Source organism: Euphorbia lathyris, chromosome 9, assembly GCF_963576675.1.
Source record: "Euphorbia lathyris chromosome 9, ddEupLath1.1, whole genome shotgun sequence".
Taxonomy (NCBI): Eukaryota; Viridiplantae; Streptophyta; class Magnoliopsida; order Malpighiales; family Euphorbiaceae; genus Euphorbia; species Euphorbia lathyris.
The window spans coordinates 24,279,764-24,298,339 of record NC_088918.1 but is presented as its reverse complement, the minus strand read 5'-3'; the positions used below and the strand labels follow the sequence as shown (position 1 = coordinate 24,298,339).

At 39.7% G+C, this 18,576-nt stretch overlaps 1 protein-coding gene across 3 annotated transcripts; it reads right to left on the bottom strand.

The window, feature by feature from the left end:
- Positions 1-11,739: 11,739 nt before the first annotated feature.
- Positions 11,740-17,725, bottom strand: LOC136205990 (disease resistance protein RPV1-like). Of its 3 annotated transcripts, none has more exons than XM_065996874.1 (7): positions 17,468-17,725; positions 16,762-17,260; positions 14,415-15,519; positions 13,877-14,311; positions 12,908-13,795; positions 12,279-12,827; positions 11,740-12,130 (listed from the first exon to the last, which is right to left on the bottom strand). In XM_065996874.1, the coding sequence occupies exons 2-7, from the start codon at positions 17,235-17,237 to the stop codon at positions 12,086-12,088; spliced, it is 3,498 nt and encodes a 1,165-aa protein (XP_065852946.1). In that variant the 5' UTR covers positions 17,238-17,260; positions 17,468-17,725; the 3' UTR covers positions 11,740-12,085. The 3 variants fall into 3 exon arrangements, with proteins under 3 accessions (XP_065852946.1, XP_065852945.1, XP_065852944.1); XM_065996873.1 differs by having other exon boundaries at positions 11,740-12,074; XM_065996872.1 differs by having other exon boundaries at positions 11,740-12,827.
- Between the last annotated feature and the right edge of the window lie 851 nt (positions 17,726-18,576).

Here is an 18,576-nt window from a genome sequence, read left to right as displayed (position 1 = left end):
TATTCGACAAGAGTGATTGCATTGTCTCAGCATTTGCTATAAGATGAACATTCTCTTTTCACGCATTTTTAAGGAATGAAATAGAGTTGCTGATGCATTGGCAAAGTTTGGAGTCATTGGTGGCCTTCAGCTCCTGCATTTTGCCACAGGTTTATCAATGATGACATTTGTAGTATTTCACACTTGCGTTTTTCTTGATTTTTCCTAACTTTTCTCCACCCCTTCTTTTTGTTTGTTCTTCTTCCTCTTCTCTTGTTCAAACACTCTTTTTTTTTTCTTTTACTAATATATTGCGGGTTTGACAGTTCTTGGGCCATGGGTGCTCTCCCCACCCAAGTTCTGTCTCGCCCCAATTTCTATCCAAAAAAAATTCCTCTCCTCTTTATGCACCTTCTAGATTAGCCAATAACCATGGCTTCTTTCTTCAAGATTAGCTATTGATCAATCATCTAATGATGGTTATAATAGAATTTTGGTAAAAAGGATCTTGAGGCTGTTGTTTGTCAAATTAGTTAGTTGTGAATATCTAATATAATTAAAAATATGTTATTAATTTCATTTGTGTTTGAGATTGTATTTTTTTTACTGTTCGAATTAAAGTTTTGACAGTTTTCCTATAGTCACATTACACATAATTTAATCATAAAAAATTTGTCAAAGGGTCTAAAATTAATTTTGATTACTAGGGTTTCTTTTTTAGAAATTGATCTTACAAGTTTATGTATCAAAATTAACACGTATAACTGAGATGTGTTATTTTAGACTAATTTAATCATGTAAAAATTAAATTGTGGTAAAATTAATTTTGAATTCGAATTGATATTCATATGCAGAGAAAATTATCTATGTATCAATTTGATATTTTTTTAACTTAGATATTAATTCTTTTAATAAATATGTGTGAGCAGTAGAAAAAAATATTAATTGATCTGTGTTCAACTAATCTTATAGTTTATCAAAAAAAAATATTATAAAAATTTTAAATTTTAATACGACAGTGAAATATTGATAAATTTGTTCATTCAAGGTATAGGTAAATTTTTTTTTTTTTTTTTCAGAAACGTTAAGGGTAAATTTGTATCATTTTGTATGTTATAGTCAAATATAATTATCCTTAAATTATTTATATATATATTTATATTTATCGGACTTGTTTCATTGAAATTGATTGAAATTTTATTTTTTTGAGTTTTTTACATTTTGTAATTTTTTATTATCATTTTTTCAAAACGTGCACTTTCCACGTGTAATTTACTTTTTTACTACTAAGTGATTAATTAATTATATTTTAAACAAATTTATGAAGCTATCGAGACATGTTAAATAAGTTGTTGGGTTTATATTTTTTACTACTAAGTGATAATAGGGCATGTGCAGGGAGCGCCGGCGCTCCTGCTGGGCTGTGCGCAGGGGATGTCGGCGGAGCAGCTAGGGGCTGCGCAGGGAGCGTTGGCGCTTCTGCTGGGATGTGCGCAGGGGATGCCAGCAGTTCTGCTGGGCAGTCCATGGTGGGTGCCGGCGCGATTCCTGGCACTGCCAGTACGGTGCCGAGCAGGGTGGGGGTTGTTCAGAATGGGGCGGCGGCATTGGTGCAGGCTGCCTTGGGACATATCAAGGAAATAAATGGGATGTCGGACAGGTTTGGTGATGAGTGCGGGGTTCAGATTCAGGGAAACTCTGTTTCTCCCAAATCGAGGGTGGTGACGAATGGCCTAGGGCAAATTTCGTGGAAGGATACGGTTATGGGGGTGGTGGAGGAGGAGCCTTGTATGGAGGAGGTTATGATGGAAGGGGATTATAAAGATGTGTTCTCTGACTCGGATGAAGAAGATGGTGAACATGATGATCCGCTTTGTCCGGTGATTAGGCTTTCGTCAGCAGAGAAGCGAGAGCTCAGGAAAAAGTGGAAGCTCTCTTTAATAGTTACGTTGCTTGGGAAGAGAATTAGCTTTAACTACTTCACCCAGAGGATACAAGCACAGTGGGCTAAGAAAGGTAAAGTTAGTATTACTGACTTAGAGAATGACTACTATGTCATTAAATTTACTCGTGTGGAAGATTATAATGTTGTGATCAATGGAGGTCCGTATATTATTTCCAACCAGGTTCTGGCTTTGAGGCCTTGGGTTCCTAATTTTAACCCTCATGATTGCTCGGTGAGCAGAATTTTGACTTGGGTTAGGTTTTCGGGCCTGCCTATTGAGTATTATAGTGAAAGTTTTCTCAATAAAATAGGAGGTCTGGTTGGGAAGGTGCATCATGTGGATAAAACTACGGTTGGAGTGATTAGAGGTAAATTTGCTAGGGTTTGTATTGATGTTGATCTTGCAAAACCCCTGTTATCAAAATTCTGTGTTCAGAACAAGGTGTTCCTTATTGAATATGAAGGGTTACATAACATTTGTTATGATTGTGGTATGTATGGACATACTAGGGAGGGATGCCCGAAGAGGGAGAGGGTGGTGGAAATGGAAGCTGAGGGTAATACCGGTAGAACTGAAGGGATCCAAGGTGATGGGGGAATTTTGGCCCCTGGATGGTCGCGAAGAGGCCTGCTAGACGAAGGACTCAGCCTTCAGTTGCTCAGAATCGTCCCCCTGATATTAACCCCAAGATAAAGGCTATCATTCAAAATCCTACTGATAAGCCTAGTATCAAAGAGAAACCTAACCCCAAAGTTATTGAGGATTCCAGGGCTGTGGCAGGGATCAAGTCAGGTTCCAGGTTTGGGGCCCTGGCTATTGAGGAAGTACAGGATTCTGGCCAGGTTGACGAACAGATTGATCAAAGCATGCCAGGATTAGAATCTATAGAGCCATCAACTAAGGTGACTGAAACTGTTAACCCCCTTTTTGTCTCCAAAGGCGAAAACCAGGTGGGTTCCCAGACTTTAGCTTATCAAAGGAAGAAAAAGATGAATGAGGTTAGTTTTCCTAATCAGAGTGGGGATCCGGGGATTGGGAAAAGTATGGGAGTTAATAAAACTAGTATGAAAAAGCTAAAAGGCAAGCAGAAAAGTGGCCATAATTCTTTGCTTTTACCTGATAAGAGAGGGCCTGCGGGTACCTCGGCAAGGCTCTCAGGAGCCCCTAATAAATACCTATCTTAGGTTTGTGGGTGCGGTCAGTTTTCCACCTTTCTATGGATTTGTTGTGTTGGAATGTTAGAGGTGCGGCTAGCAAGGCTACCCGTATCCATGTTAATGATCTTATTAAACAGTTTAATCCTTCTTGTTTTGCTTTAATGGAAACTAAGATTAGTGGAGATAAAGCAGATGAGGTGGTTAAAAAGTTTAGGAGTTGGAATTGTGTTAGATCGGAGGCTACTGGGCGGGCTGGTGGGATTTGGCTTTTCTAGAAGCTAGATCGGGTTCATTTCGATATTATTAGCATGGATAAGCAGTTTATTCATTGCAAAGTGAGTGTTTCTGGTAATAAACCTTTTCTAATTACCCTGGTGTATGTTGATCCTGTTTTGGCCAATCGAAAACGGCTTTGGGAGGTTCTCCACTCTATGAGTGTCAACATTTCTGAGCCTTGGTTTGTGGCTGGTGACTGTAACGATATTGCGTTTATGAGTGACCAGAGGGGGGGGGGGGTTCGCATCATTATGTGAATCGGTGCCTTCACCACAAGAGTAGTATGGATTTATGTGGGCTTTCTGACCTTGGGGCCTCTGGTCATAAGTTCACTTGGAAGCGCAACAGTACTTTTGTTCGTTTGGATAAGGTTTATGCTAATGTTTTAGCTCAGACTACTTTCCCTGAGGTGTCTGTTCTTAATCTCCCGTTCCGTCATTCGGATCACTGTCCGATTTTGTTTAGGCTAATGAGGGGCAATCGTCCTAGGGGTGAGAGACCGTTTCGTTATCAATTGGCTTGGGAATCTCATCCTAAGTTTAAGGAATTCGTTCATGATAATTGGACTCCTCACTCGAATGTCCTTCAAGTTGCGGAAGGATTCAGGAATAATGTGCTGGGGTGGAATAAAAATGTCTTTGGGCATATTATTAGGAGGAAGAAGAAATTATTGAATAGAATGGAGGGCATTCAGCGGAGGTTGGAGGTTAGGTATGATCACGCTTTGAATGGCCTTCTCAGAACTCTTCAGAAGGAGTTGGAAGCTGTGCTCAGGCAGGAGGAGCTTCTTTGGTTTCAAAAGTCTAGAAAGTCCTGGATCAGAGATGGGGATCGGAATACCAGGTATTTTCATCTCTCTACCATTATAAGAAGGCAGAGGAATAGAATTGATGCGATTAAGAACTCTAATGGTGATTAGGTGTATGAGGACGAGGATATTCGGAGATTGGCCCTGGAGTTCTATAAGGATCTGTTTAAAGAGGAGCCTGTCCATCTGGAGAGGGCTCACTCTGTTGCTTCATTTCCTATGGTTGGAGAGGATAGCATTCGGGATGCCTTCCACCCTGTTTCCCTAAAGGATATTGACCAAGCCATTTTTAGTATTGGGGCTTCTAAAGCTCTTGGGATTGATGGTCTGCCTGCTGGTTTTTACCATAAGCACCGGGAAGTTGTGAAGGAAGGTATCTATAACTTTATCTTAGGCGTCTTTAATGGTTCTCAGGATATAGAGCTGGTGAATAGAACCCTTCTGGTTCTGATTCCTAAAATTGAGAAGCCTTCTTCCTTTTTGCATATGAGGCCTATCAGTCTTTGTAATGTTCTTTATAAGACTGTTACAAAGATTGTGGCTAATAGAATCCGATGTATTCTTCCTGAGATCATCTGTCAGAATCAGGGTAGTTTTGTACCTGGTAGACAAATGATGGATAATGTGGTGATTGCCCAAGAGTTGGTCCACACTATGAAGATCAGGAAGGGGAAGAAAGGCATCGTGGCTCTTAAGTTGGACTTGGAGAAAGCCTATGATCGCATCAACTGGAGTTTCCTGATGGAGAGTCTGGAGAGAGCGAGGATCCCTGACAATTGGAGAAGGTTAATTAAGGTTTGCATCTATTCTCATGTTTTCAAGTTATGATTAATGGGGATATGTCGGAGGAATTCTCTCCGGGCCGGGGTATCCGTCAAGGGGACCCTATGAGCCCCTTCCTTTTCGTTATTGCAATGGAGAGATTGTCGCATCTGATCCAGGATGCTGTTGATAATGGGAGTTTCCACCCAGTGGCTATCAATAGCTTCTGCCCCCAGGTTACTCACTTATTCTTTGCAGATGATGTTCTGATCTTTCTAGAAGGTAATGAGAAGCAGTTGAGTATTATTATGGATATCCTTGACTGTTTCTATTCGGCCTCTGGTCAGAAGCTTAATGTCCATAAATCTAGGATGATGTGTTCTAAAAATATGAACCAGAGTGTCTGTAAAAGGTTAAGTGATCTCTCGGGTATTCCTCTGACTAACTCTTTCGGGAAGTATCTGGGTATTCCCCTCCACAGTGAGAGAGTGTCTAAGGTGTCTTTTAAAGATACTTTGGATAAAGCAAATATGAAGTGTGCCACTTGGAAAGCTAGGACTCTCTCTCGCTGGCCGTCTTACGTTAATCCAATCTGTTAATTGTGCAACTCCCAATCACATTATGCAGGCTTGTCATCTTCCTGAACCTGTGCTTAAAGACCTTGATAGAATTAACCGTAGGTTCCTGTGGGGGGAAGCTGAGGAGGGGAGAAAGATCCATCTTGTTCCTTGGAGTGAGGTTTGTCAGCCTAAAGATTTGGGAGGTCTGGGCATTAGGAAAGCCAAAGATAATAATAAAGTCTTATTAATGAAACTCCTGTGACGAATGTGGCAGTCTCCTTCAGCTCTGTGGGTCCAACTCTTATGCGGGAAATACCGGAAGGATAAGGTGTTTGGGGGGCCTAAGGATAGAGATTGTTCCTTTCTATGGAAAGGCATTAGTGCAGTTTTTGCTGAATTTTGTTCTGGGATTGGGTGGAATGTGGGAAATGGCAGGTCCATCAGATTTTGGAAGGATATTTGGGTAGGTAAGAAGCCTTTATTGGAGATTTGTACTTCCTTGCCTCCGATGGACATTCAGGACTGGAGGATTGCTGATGTGGTGGATTCTGAGGGTGAGTGGATTTGGGATAAATTTGAGTCCTACCTCAGTCTGGAATCGCTCCTTACTATCAGAGGTGTTCACATTAGTAATCAAATTGAGGACAATGATAGTTACTGTTGGACGCTGACTAACAATGGGGCCTATTCGTGTAAATATGCTTTTCAGGCGTTCTATCAGGATTTGGATTCTCCGTCCCCTGGGGTGTGGAAAACGATTTGAGCCTTAAAAGTGTCGTACCGTATTAGGAGTTTCCTGTGGTTGGGGGCTAGGAATAGATTGCTTACTAATTCGGATAGAAAAAGGAGGCACCTGGTGGATTCTGGAGCCTGTGGCAGATGCAGAGGATTTGAGGAAACTTTGTGTCATGCTCTCATGAATTGTGAGAGAAGTAAGGAGGTTTGGAGGAGAATTCTCCCTAGGGATGTGCTACCTTCCTTTTTAGCCCATTCTGAAAATGATTGGTTTGTTGATGGAATTAAAGGGATTCTTCTGCCTGGAAATCAAGGTGTCCTTCTTTTTGTGGTGGTCTGCCATCAGATTTGGAAATGGCGGAACGAGGAGATCTTTGGAGGAGGAGTGGTGTCTCAGTCTAATGTCCTTGAGTTCTTTTCTAAGAAGATTAGTACCTTGGTTGAGAGTTTTGTTGATGACCCCTTACCTAGGGATGTTCAGAGGAGGGAGGTCAATCTTTTAGGCTGGTGTAAGCCGAGGGAAGGGGTGGTTAAACTCAACACTGATGGTTCTTGTCTAAGAGACGGGAGAATTGCTGCAGGAGGGGTCCTTAGAGACGATGGTGGCAGGTGGGTTTCTAGCTTCTCTCAGAATTTGGGTATTGGATCTTCCTTTTCTGCAGAGCTTTGGGGGATTTTCTCGGGCTTGAAACTTGCTAAGGAGCTTGGGGTGAAGAAGCTTCTTGTTGAATCGGATAACCAAGAAGCGGTTAAAATGATTTCTGAGGGCAACGCTGTTTGCCGGAATAACCTGATCATTATTAAAAGCATTAAGAGGATTGGTTCTTCCTTTGAGTCTATTAGGTTTGCTCATATTTATAGGGAGCGGAACCGTGTTGCGGACCGTCTTGCGATGGAAGGGCACTCTAGTGTGTTGGGTCTTTCTACCTTCTTTTCCCCGCCGGTCTTCATCTCTTCTTTAATCTTAGAGGATGTGGTGGGGGTCAGTTTTCCTAGGCTGATCCCGGGTTGAGCGGTTTTTTGTTTTTGTTTTTTTCTTTTCCTTTCCTACCAAAAAAAAAAGTTGTTGGGACTATCAAGACACTTTGAAAATTCTTGAGCCAATCAAACATTTTGACACATTCAGGCTTCTTTTTTTTTATCATCAACGATATCATATAGTAAAAGTTAATTATTTTTAAGTGATTTGGCAAGTGATTTATTTGTCACCATGGTTGAATTGACTTTATTGAAATAACAATAAAAATTTAGTTTCTCCCTGCCAAAAAAATAAATAAAAAATACTCATTCATTCTACTCCTCTTTTCAAATCAAAGTGGATCTACTTTGAGCAGGAAGAATGAATCTTCCTTTTTCCTTCTCCCATCGGGTTAGGTTTTTTGTGTTCTTTTTGTTGTTTTTTTCTTTTTAATCAGTATCCATATATTTTTTCCGATCTCTCTATCTGTCTGAATTGTATCTGCTCCCAATTATTCTTTTATTCGATTTAGCAAGAGCGGAAACGATTTATTTTATATGTAGATCAATAGATCTACGTTGTTGCAACAAAAGAAATAACATTGATCCAAATGTTCGAAATGGTCTGAGTGGTGAAGATCGGATTGCAGTTGCTCTTCTGCGGATTTTGATTTCTAAAAAGTATATGTTTCATTGTTTATTTTTGTGTGTTTTTTTTATTTTTTTATACCTTTTATGGGTTTTTCATGCTCTTTGTAGTCATTTTCGTCCCTTTGTGGATTTTATAAGGTTTTATTCCTTATGATTTTTTTTATTGTATTTATATTTCTTTTTTTCATCTAATGAATATATAAACATTTACATCAAATAGTCAGAATCTGTTGTGCACTGAAAGCAATTTGGGACCATAGAAACAGAGTGCTGTGGCACATGAGATGGTGGCCGGCAGACATGAGTTGGCGCATCAGTTTGGAGGTTGTCCAAGACTGGAAGGCCTATCAACAAAAGGCGCCACCCTCGGACAGCCGACGGCCGCAAGCGACGCACAGGCAGGCAGACCAGCCAACGCCCGCACAGTTACTCCCGCACAAGAGATGGTACACGCCTAGCCCGGGCTTTGTCAAATGCAATATTGACGGGGCCATCTTCAAAGAATTAAGATGCAGTGGTATGGGAGCGGTCATTAGAGACGAAAGGGGAGCATTTTTATTTTGTAGTAGCAGTCTTATTCCAAGTGTCAAGGAACCAAGGGTTATTGAAGCTCTGGCAATCCGTACAAGTTTATTATGGCTTGCTAATATGGGTTTTTCAGCTGTTATTTTTGAATCTGATGCTAAGGCTGTGATTGATGCTATTCACTCTGACAAGCAGGATATTTCAGAATTTGGTATGATTTTAGAAGACTGTTGAGTCCTCCTAAGATCTATCCCTTCTTTTAAATTAGGTTTCATTTCTCGTTTAGCGAACAGTGCAGCTCATTTGGTAGCTAGGCTTGCCTGTTCCAATGCTAGCGATTTCTTTTCAAATGTGGTGCCGGAATGGCTTGTGAACACTATCTATATGGATGCGAATCCATCATCTATTTAATTGTCCCTTTCAGGTTAAAAAAAAACATTTACATCAAAAAAACAATAAAAATTTAATGATTTTATTCAAATAAAATGAAACTTGGTAAAATTTTGAAATTAAATCCAAACTGCAAGGACCATTAGTAGAATTAAATATTATATTAGTGGGAGAAAGAGAAAAAATAGAAACACAAACTCGAAATGTTTTTATTATAAATTGAGTTAAAAAGTTAATGGATTGCTATTTACCGTCCCCATATAACTTATCACCGCCTCCTTTCGGACATTTTTACCCTTTTCATTTTTTAAACTCAAAAACTCAAATTCTCTCAAATTTCTTCGAAATTCAAAAACCCGAACAACATTCATGGAACTTAAACACGGTAAAGGAAAAAGACTAATGATTCCCCGGATAAGTATTTTTATTTGAAAATTAAATCGAAAACACAAGTTTCATCTCCGGGTTCGGAAAAAAAAGTTTATCGAAAATGTACTAAACGGGTGATTCACTCCATTCCGCCTAGATAGAAACGGATGAACTATCCATTTCTGCCAAGGCGGAAACGGAAGGATCACCCGTTTCTACCATGGCGGAAACGGGATTATCTGTTTCGTTTTCCTTTAGCCAATAAGAATTTAATTCCATCCGAATTCCCCCAAAACACACTTTAATTCAAATAACAAGTAGTGTATGAAAAGGAGCGGAGAAAAAAAAATTTAAAGCTAAAAATATCCCTTTTTACCTTAAGAAAATTCAAACTCGCCGTCCATACCACTATTAGAGATTATATTGGTTACGTGTAGCATATCTTATCTGTATATTCAAAATAGTCAGTTCCCTATTCTTAGCCTAACTTATAGGATTAGACTTTCACTGTAATGTGAATTGTATTCTGTATATATTGGTTTTACACATCAATAATAATTACGTAGTTACACAAACTCTTACATGGCATCAGAGACCAAACCCTAATCCCTTCCCACTCTCTCTCCACCGAAATCTTCCCCCTTCTTCCTCATCTCTTTGAGCCGCCGGCCTACCTCCCCCCCCCCCCCCATCGTCGCCATCATGACAACCACGTCTGCCACCTCCAATACCGGCCCTACTAATACCGAAACCTCTGCCACCGTAATAGCCAACACTGAAACACCTTCTCCCACTCACTCGTCCCTCACTGTCTCCAACATCTCCACCTTCATCAAAATAACCCTAGACATGGAAAAGGGACACTACCCAACCTGGGCTGCCCTATTCAAACTTCATGCTAAAGCCTTTCAGGTCCTCGACCACCTCATTCCAATCCCACCACTGACAATTCCGCCAACTCTATGCAACAAAAGAACCCTGACCTCTGGTCTCGTATCGATGTTGTTGTCCTTCAATGGATATATAGCACTATTTCCCTGGATTTACTTCACACTATTATTGAAGCATATTCTACCGCAGCTACAGCCTGGAGCCGCCTACAGGATATATTTTCAGATAACAAGCACTCTCGTGCTCTTTTTCTTCAACAAGAATTCTCAAAAATCAAGCTGGATGATTTTTCTGACATCTCCTCCTACTGTCAACATCTCAAATCCCTCTCCGATCAATTAGCAAACGTAGACTGTCCCGTCACCAACGATCAGATGGTCCTGCAACTTATATCTGGCTTAACCGATGCATATGACACTGTTGGAACTCAGATTTGACATGGGGATCCCCTCCCTCCCTTTCAAAAGGCCAGGTCTATGCTAATTCTTGAGGAGACAGCTCGTGCCCGCAAGCATAATCATTCTCATGACTCACTTTCTCTCACCGCTGCATCCACCGAATCAGCACCGTCCCACTTCCCATCGGCACGACCCGCCAATCACCTTCACCGCGCAAATCAATTTCACCGTGGCAGCAGACACGACGGCCGCTACAACCGCAGGAGAGGGGGTCGTTACAGTCAGAGATCGTCGACGGGATCCCACTTTTGGCAATCCACCTTCCCGCCTTAGGCTTTTCCATACCCTTGGGCACCGCAGCAGCCGTGGGCCGTCCCACCATGTCCATTTCCGATGAACCAATGGCCGAATTAGGATCATTCCGGTCGACAGCCTTCTCATTCCGGAATACTTGGGCCCCGTCCTGCCATGCAGCAAGCAAATCTCACAGTAGCAAATCCAACTTATGCTCATACTGACATTGCAGAAGCCATGCACACCATGTCAATCACACCGCCTTCTGAGCAGTGGCATATAGACACAGGAGCAACATCTCACATGACAGCTCATAAAGGTACGCTCACTTCTTATTTTAATACGAGCCTCAATGGAAATATTATTGTCAGTAATGGTCAGTGTGTACCTATTTGCGGTTCTGGTAATGCATCTTTAGCCACTAAACATCATTCGTTAAAATTGAATAACGTTTTGCATGCTCCTAGGCTCATTAAAAATCTTATTTCTGTTTGTCAATTTACTGTTGATAATAGAGTTTCTGTGGAATTTGATCTGTTGGGTTTCTCTGTGAAGAATTTACAGACGGGGACACCTATCATAAGATGTAATAGTACGGGGGATCTCTATCCAGTCGTGTGTCGCTCCTCCACCTCTTTTTCGTCTCCTTCTGCTCTTACTGCACTGTCGTCTAATATTTGGCATAATCGTTTGGGTCATCCAAGACCTCCCATTTTGAACAATCTTTTAAATAAAAATTTGATTTCTTATAATAGGATTAAGAATGTTTCTGTTTGCTCTTCATGTGTTAATGGAAAACAAGTTAAATTACCGTTTCACCTACACTAAGTTCCAGTGGTCATCGTTACTGTGTGCTTTTTCTTGACAATTACACGAATTTTTTATGGACTTTTCTGTTAGCTCATAAATCACAAGTCTATTCTGTATTTCTCACTTTTCGTTCATTTATTCGCACATAATTTGAACGTGACATTAAAACCTTTCAATGTGACAATGGGGTGAATTCAATAATGCATCATTCCGTTAGTTCTGTCATAACAATGGAATGCAATTTAGGTTTTCATGTCCTTGTAGCATATCTTATCTGTATATTCAAAATAGTCAGTTTCCTATTCTTAGCCTAACTTATAGGAGTAGACTTTCACTATAATGTGAATTGTATTCTGTATATATTGGTTTTACACATCAATAACAATTATGTAGTTACACAAACTCTTACAACCACCACAACCCACGGCCAACCACCACCCTACTGCCTTCGTCCGCCTTGCATCTCCGGTCAGGGCTCCGTCACTACGTAACAGCCGTCGTGGCCCCCTCCTCTTTCATCGTCTCAAGCAATTTTTCAAGCTTTTGGTATATTTGAAAGCTTCTAACTTGAGGAGTTTTAAAGAAAAAGTTCATTTTTAGACTTCAATTGATCAAACTTCAACTTCAATTGGATCATAAACAAAACAGACATCTCAGTGTCATGAAATGTTATTATATATAGATGATCAGTTCAGTGGCATGAAATTGGAAGAGAAACATGCACCTATATCTGTTAAATTTTCAAATAAATGCTTAGATTCTGCAATTACCTGATTAACTAAATAAGCATGATTGCAAAGAAAAAACTCCTCTCTTCCCACCCTGTAAATATCTGAATCCATACAATCGAAACGTCGGTACCAGGAAGATTCATTTCCCTCCATTTCTTCACTGTTCAGTTGGGTATCCTCTTCTTCATCCTCATACACAACATAGATACCAAACTCTTTCACCTCATAACCACTTGACATAACCACTGAAACATTCAACTCATCCCCGCCTTCCAGCCGATCCCCTATCTTCCAGTGGCTAAACCATACCATGCTCTCTTGTGCTTGTGGAATTCCATAAAAAGTTGGACTGTAGATCAACTTCAGATCCTGACTTTTATTCCAAATCTTTATGTAATGATGATCATCCAATCTATTGCTTGAATTATCGCGGGTATACACTGTGCTCGTATTTAAACCACAAATCTTACGACCATGGAGCGCGGGAATACCGAAAGATATTGATGACCCCTTGTTTTGAGGGTTGTACCATTCCGGAATCTCACTTCCTGGGAGAAATATGCTACATATGCCACATTCATGTAAAACCTGTGCCATTGACATCATGATTTAGAAAATGAACATACCGATCATGCAAAGAAATTACAAGAAGAGGGTGTTAACAGTACCTGGAGAGGAATTATCCTTGATGTCAATGTCGTGACACAGGACATTTCGAGTTTAATGCTCCTCATTGGTTCCAGGTTGAATAAGTTCAACCTGTTTGCTATTTCTCTGTCTATATTTGTTATTGGTTCTAACTTGAACAAGCCCTGAACCTCGACCAGTTTCATGCAACCAGTGAGGTTTAACTTGAATGATCTGGTACAGTTTGGTAGATTGGTGATTTTCTCCAAGGATGTGCATTTTTCTGCACTCAATTCCTTTAGAGTTGTTGGGAGTTGCGGAAGTGATTGGAGGGTGCTACAATGATCTAGTACAAGAAACTCAAGCTTACTAAGGCTGTGTGTAGTTTCCGGTAGGCTACAGATTGAATTCCGGCTTAAATTTAAATATTTCAAGGAGGAGAAGTTACTTATGTCTACAGGAATATCTGACAATTTACAATCTGCAAGACTCAGGCTTTCTAAAGAGTGAGGTAAAAAATTCAATGATAGAAGAGACTGAATGCCTTGCCTTTTCGATAACCATGACAAGAAGGTCGAATGTTGTGACGTGGTTGCAGAATGTAATAGACCATCTGCATGAAGCACCTTTAGTGATTCTATTCTCCCAAGTTCGCTAGGCAGCTTATAAAGTTTCGAGCAACCAGAAATATTAAGTTCCTCGAGTGATCTCAACATACCGATCGTTCTTGGGAGTTTCGTGAGGCTTTTGCAGTCTTTTAAGTTTAACAATACAAGCCTCTTTAGATCTCCAATAGATTCATGAACCTCAGCCAAATTTATGCAACCTTTCAGCTTCAGTTTTTCAAGATTAGGTAGCCCTGAGAGGTTGGAGGTAGTGACTAGATCGCAGGAATAGCTGAGGTTAAGGATTTTCAACTGTAAAAGAACCTGTTATATATGAAGTGGTCAGTTCATAAGGCCATCCAACATAGCTTAGCGAGAGAGAGAGAGAGAGAGAGAGAATCATACCCTAGGTCCATTCCAAACAAGTTTTAGACTGCTATAGCGCATGTCGAGCACAACAATCTTCTCCAAGTACATATTCGGTTGTATAGATTTCGTAGGAAAACCATGCCAACTCAACCATATCAAACTTTTAGGAAAATGTTCATATCCTCCATGGAGTTTTACATCATTGAACTTGAGCACTTTTAGTTTGCGCATCTTTGAAAATGCCTTCGTTTCAACAACAACTTCATTAGACACGGGAACTGAAGTTATCAGATCATTCTCCACAGGCTTCCTCGAGAAGAAGCCAAGACAGCGTCTCTTTGGCGTGGATTTGGAAATGAGTTCCTGATAATAATGTCGTTTTGCACAATGTGTACAAGAAATTCTATGCAGATACTGATTTTCCATTATCATACATTGGTTGAAGGTGAGACCTTTAATTGCTTCCGTGCCCTGTTATGAAAATGTAAATCAAAGAAAAGACAAAGTGATAAGTATCTGCATCATAAGTGTTTGCACAAATATAAAGGAACATGCACAATAGATGTTTTCATACAATGTTTTCTCTCAACACAGTGAGTGAATCTTCATGATACCATAAACGGCTCCGTTTCCCTGGGTTTTCAGGTGATTCTTGGCGAATAATTTCCCTTCCCATGACACGAAACAAAGGATGCATCATCAATTTGTTATCTTCATTGATCTCAACAAGATGCCGATCAATGAGATTTTGAATTCCAACTTCTGTATGGTACTCACAACCATTTAGAATTTTAGCTGCAAAATCTTTATCTCTTCCAACGAAGAAACACGCTATATCGAGAAATAAATTTTTGTCATGATCATCTTGTAAAGAATCATAGCTTATTCTGAGGCTCTCTTGAATTCTACTATCAGGAATTGCTTTCAATTTTTCCAATGTCTTTCCCCATCCATCTGCAATTTTGACAGATAAAGAAGAGCCCAATACTTGAAGAGCAAACGGATTTCCGTGACAGCGCTGTACTACAATCTCTGATTGTTCCATGCATTCTTCAATAGGATGGTTTTGTCCAAAGGCATGCCAACTGAAGAGCTCAAGTGATTCATTAGGATCCAATTCCTCTACCCTAAACTTTCTGTACATGTCATGTGCTTTCAACAGTCCCTCGTGTCTAGTTGTTATGATGATCTTACTACCGCGATGAAGACTATCACGCGGTCCAATGATTTTAGTCAATTGATCTAATTGATCCACATCATCAAAAACAATAAGAACTCTTTTGCAGCTTATTGCATCCTTAATCATCATACTTCCTTCATCTACACTATCTATTTTGTTCACTTTTCCAGTTACAAGTTTTTCAAGTAGGTACTTTTGCAAGAGAATCAAAGAATCCGGTTTTCTTGAAGCTTCTCTGATATCTGCAAGAAAGCAACTACCTTCAAATCTATCTAAATTTTGGTTATAAACTATCTTAGCAATAGTCGTTTTGCCAATGCCGCCAATCCCGTAGATTATTGCTGTTGCAGTATCATTTACAGCATTTTGTAACCACAAGTTAATATCTTTTACACGAGAATCTATTCCGACTAAGTAGGAGGGCGAATGCAATAATATTATACGGTTCACCCTTTTCTCAACCTTTCTAACAATGTCTTGAATAAACTCCGCCTCATGCCTAGATCCAAATTGAAACAGAAAACAAAGCACAAATGAGATGAGGCTCTTACAGGTGTTTTGTATGTATTTAAATTTCCTAGCTTGTGTTCTTCATCTGATACAATGTTTTTAGCTATCAATTTGAAACATGAACCATCCGCAACTTAGCAAGCTAGAGCAAGATAAACATTACAATTCATTTAATCAGTTGTTACTTCAAGTTTACCAATTTATTGGTTCCCCAAATACAGAATATAGTTTAAAAAGTGACAGCACCTTTGAGAAATAAACAAAGGCAAGGATGAAAGGACTTAACAGTGAATATCTAAATGAAGATGATTCTCAACCTACTTGTTTAGGTTTCAATTAGGCCTAATGCATCCCTATCCCCCAAATCTTGTCCAAAATAGTCCAATGTCCCTTCCAATTTTGAAAATGACCGATTAACCTCATGAAGTGTTTAAAATGGCATGATTAACCGCTTAAGTCCTACGTGGCAGAGCATAGGGAGATTTGAACAAGTTAAAGCACATAACACATTAAGCAAGTTCAGGGGTCCAATAGGTCACTTTAAGGAAGTTAAGGGGTCAATAGATCACTTTAATCGGTTAATTGGCCGTTTTCAAGGTTTGGGAGGGGGGGCACTCTGCTTTTACTGCCAACGTGGATATGTATGTATTAGGCCTTCCGATTAATAATTCATTAGTAGCTTTGAGGAAGTAATAACTTACTAAACAGCCAAAGAATCTATCAAATCCTATATTCCAATGGTACATGCAACTAAACCTCCTAATAAGTAATCCTAATCTTGCTTGAACTTGCACAATTCTTCGTTTTCCCTTTTAATCCATTTATGTGATCCATCTCTTTTTTAAGTTCCATTCTCCATCAGAATTTTCCTAAGACAGGAAAATGACAACAAATACAATATATATGAATTAGGGCAGCTTTCTCAATTGGGTTTCTCACAAATGGTAGCATACTCTTTTCATAAAATTATGAAATAACAGGCATTAGCAAAAGTTCACATCACTTTCCTAGTTGTCATATTCTTTCTTTTATTTGGGGAAAAAAAAGTTGGAGTAGAATGTGATCTTTGGAAACTTTTAAAAGCAATTTAACTAATTCATCAAGTTGGAGGATTTTCTGATTTCTTAATTCCACTGCATATCATTTTCTAACAAACAAAATGACAGAAACAATGCTTTTGAATGTGCAATTCTTACTACATCATCAAGAGAATTTATTTTGGGGAAATTACCTTCCCTGCAAATCCATCCCACTCAAATCTGTAATTTCTCTAAGCATTTTCCTCCACTTCTCCACCTTGAACATCTCCTCTTTAAAGGCTTCTTCATGTCTAGCAAATGCTTCAGCATAACTCCCAGACTGTTCCCAGACAATTCCTGGATCTGCATCATAGAAAACCGGCACAACTACAAGACCACGGTTTCTCCTTAGTTCCATTACCTTCACAAGTTCATCAAGGCACCCTACTGAAGAAGCATAGCCTTTTGAGAACACAACTATGCACAATTTTGACTCCAGCATTGCTTTTTCTAATTCTTCATTGACATTATCACCTCTCTCAAATCCTCCATCATCGCCTCTATAAGTGTGAATTCCTGTTTGCTCCAAAGCTGCATAGAGGTGATCACTAAAATTCTTTCCAGTATCATCATCTCTGAAGCTTAAGAAAACATGATAATTGTATCCTGACGATCTTATATCATCCATTAGGAACACCACATACAGCAATTCTGAAACAAATCAAAAGGCTGTCAACAAACCACGAGGGGAAGATTAAGAGAAAGGAAATCAAAGTTTAGGGAGATAATAAGTCAATACAATGAGGCAGTTAGATAAATTCAAAATCTTTGGCAAGAGAAAGATTTAAGTTGCTTAATTGGGTGGAAATTTCTAACACGATTTACAGAGAAGAAATGTTGGGTGTTGAGCATTAGTACCTTATCAAAAGGGATTTCTGAAACATGAAATTTGACTTGAATCTATATCATTATCAACAAAGTTTTTTATGAAATGAAGTTAGTCAAAACCCAGGATTTTGAGGAGAAGGGACAAAAATTGCTGATAAAGATAAGTACTTTAGTGAAGAACATTGCGGAGCGCCTCAAGAACAGAGAGAAAACAGCAGAAGTGGTGTGGTCTTGGGTTTGAAATGGGTGAGAAGAAAGCTTCAACCAAACGCATTCTGAACAGTTGGGTAGACGGTAGACATTGGAAAATCAGAATGCCACTGAATTTGACTTCAGACAAAAAAACAAAAAAAAAAAAAAAAAATTGCTATATACCGCCCCCAAATTACGGTACACCGCATCTCTTGATCATATTGCCTTTCTCATTTTATTTCTTCAAAAACCTTAAAAACTCTCTCTCCCTTTCTCTCCCGAGCACAAATCCCGGATTTTACAAAAATGGACCTAAGCATTCCCGAAGATAATGATTTCGAACACGAGATAATATAACGATTCTTAAATACGTGTCTGTTTAATTTTTAATTTTTTTTCGTTGGTTTTTGCCTGAACGGGTAGCACGTACTCCCGGTCCGTCGGCCGAACGCATGAACTACCCGTTCGGCTTAGGGACGGGCAGCATGCGCCACCCGTTCCACCGATGGAACGAGTGGTACGCGCCGCCCGTTCCACCGATGGAACGGCAGTACGCTTTGCCCGTTCTCACCAATGGTGAAACGGGCAAGCTACCCGTTCAGGCAAAAAGGGACAGAATTTGCCCCGAAGTATTTTTTTTAATTTTAATGTCAATTATGCTAACATATTATGCATTTTTTGTATATTCAGGTACCGATAGAAGATTGGAAACCCGATAACATTGATTATAGTTCGCGTTTCATAACGGATACCGTTTTCCCTTCGTGTCAGGATGCAATTGATTGGGCAAAAAAGATAGCTATTCAGAATGGGTTTGAGATTGTAATATCTTCGCACAAACATGGGGGAAAACAGAAGCTGTTGCGATGTTCACGGGGTGAACGATATAAAGGTGTTGTGAAAATTGATGAAGATCCTGCAATTAGAGACAGTAAAACTAAAGTGTG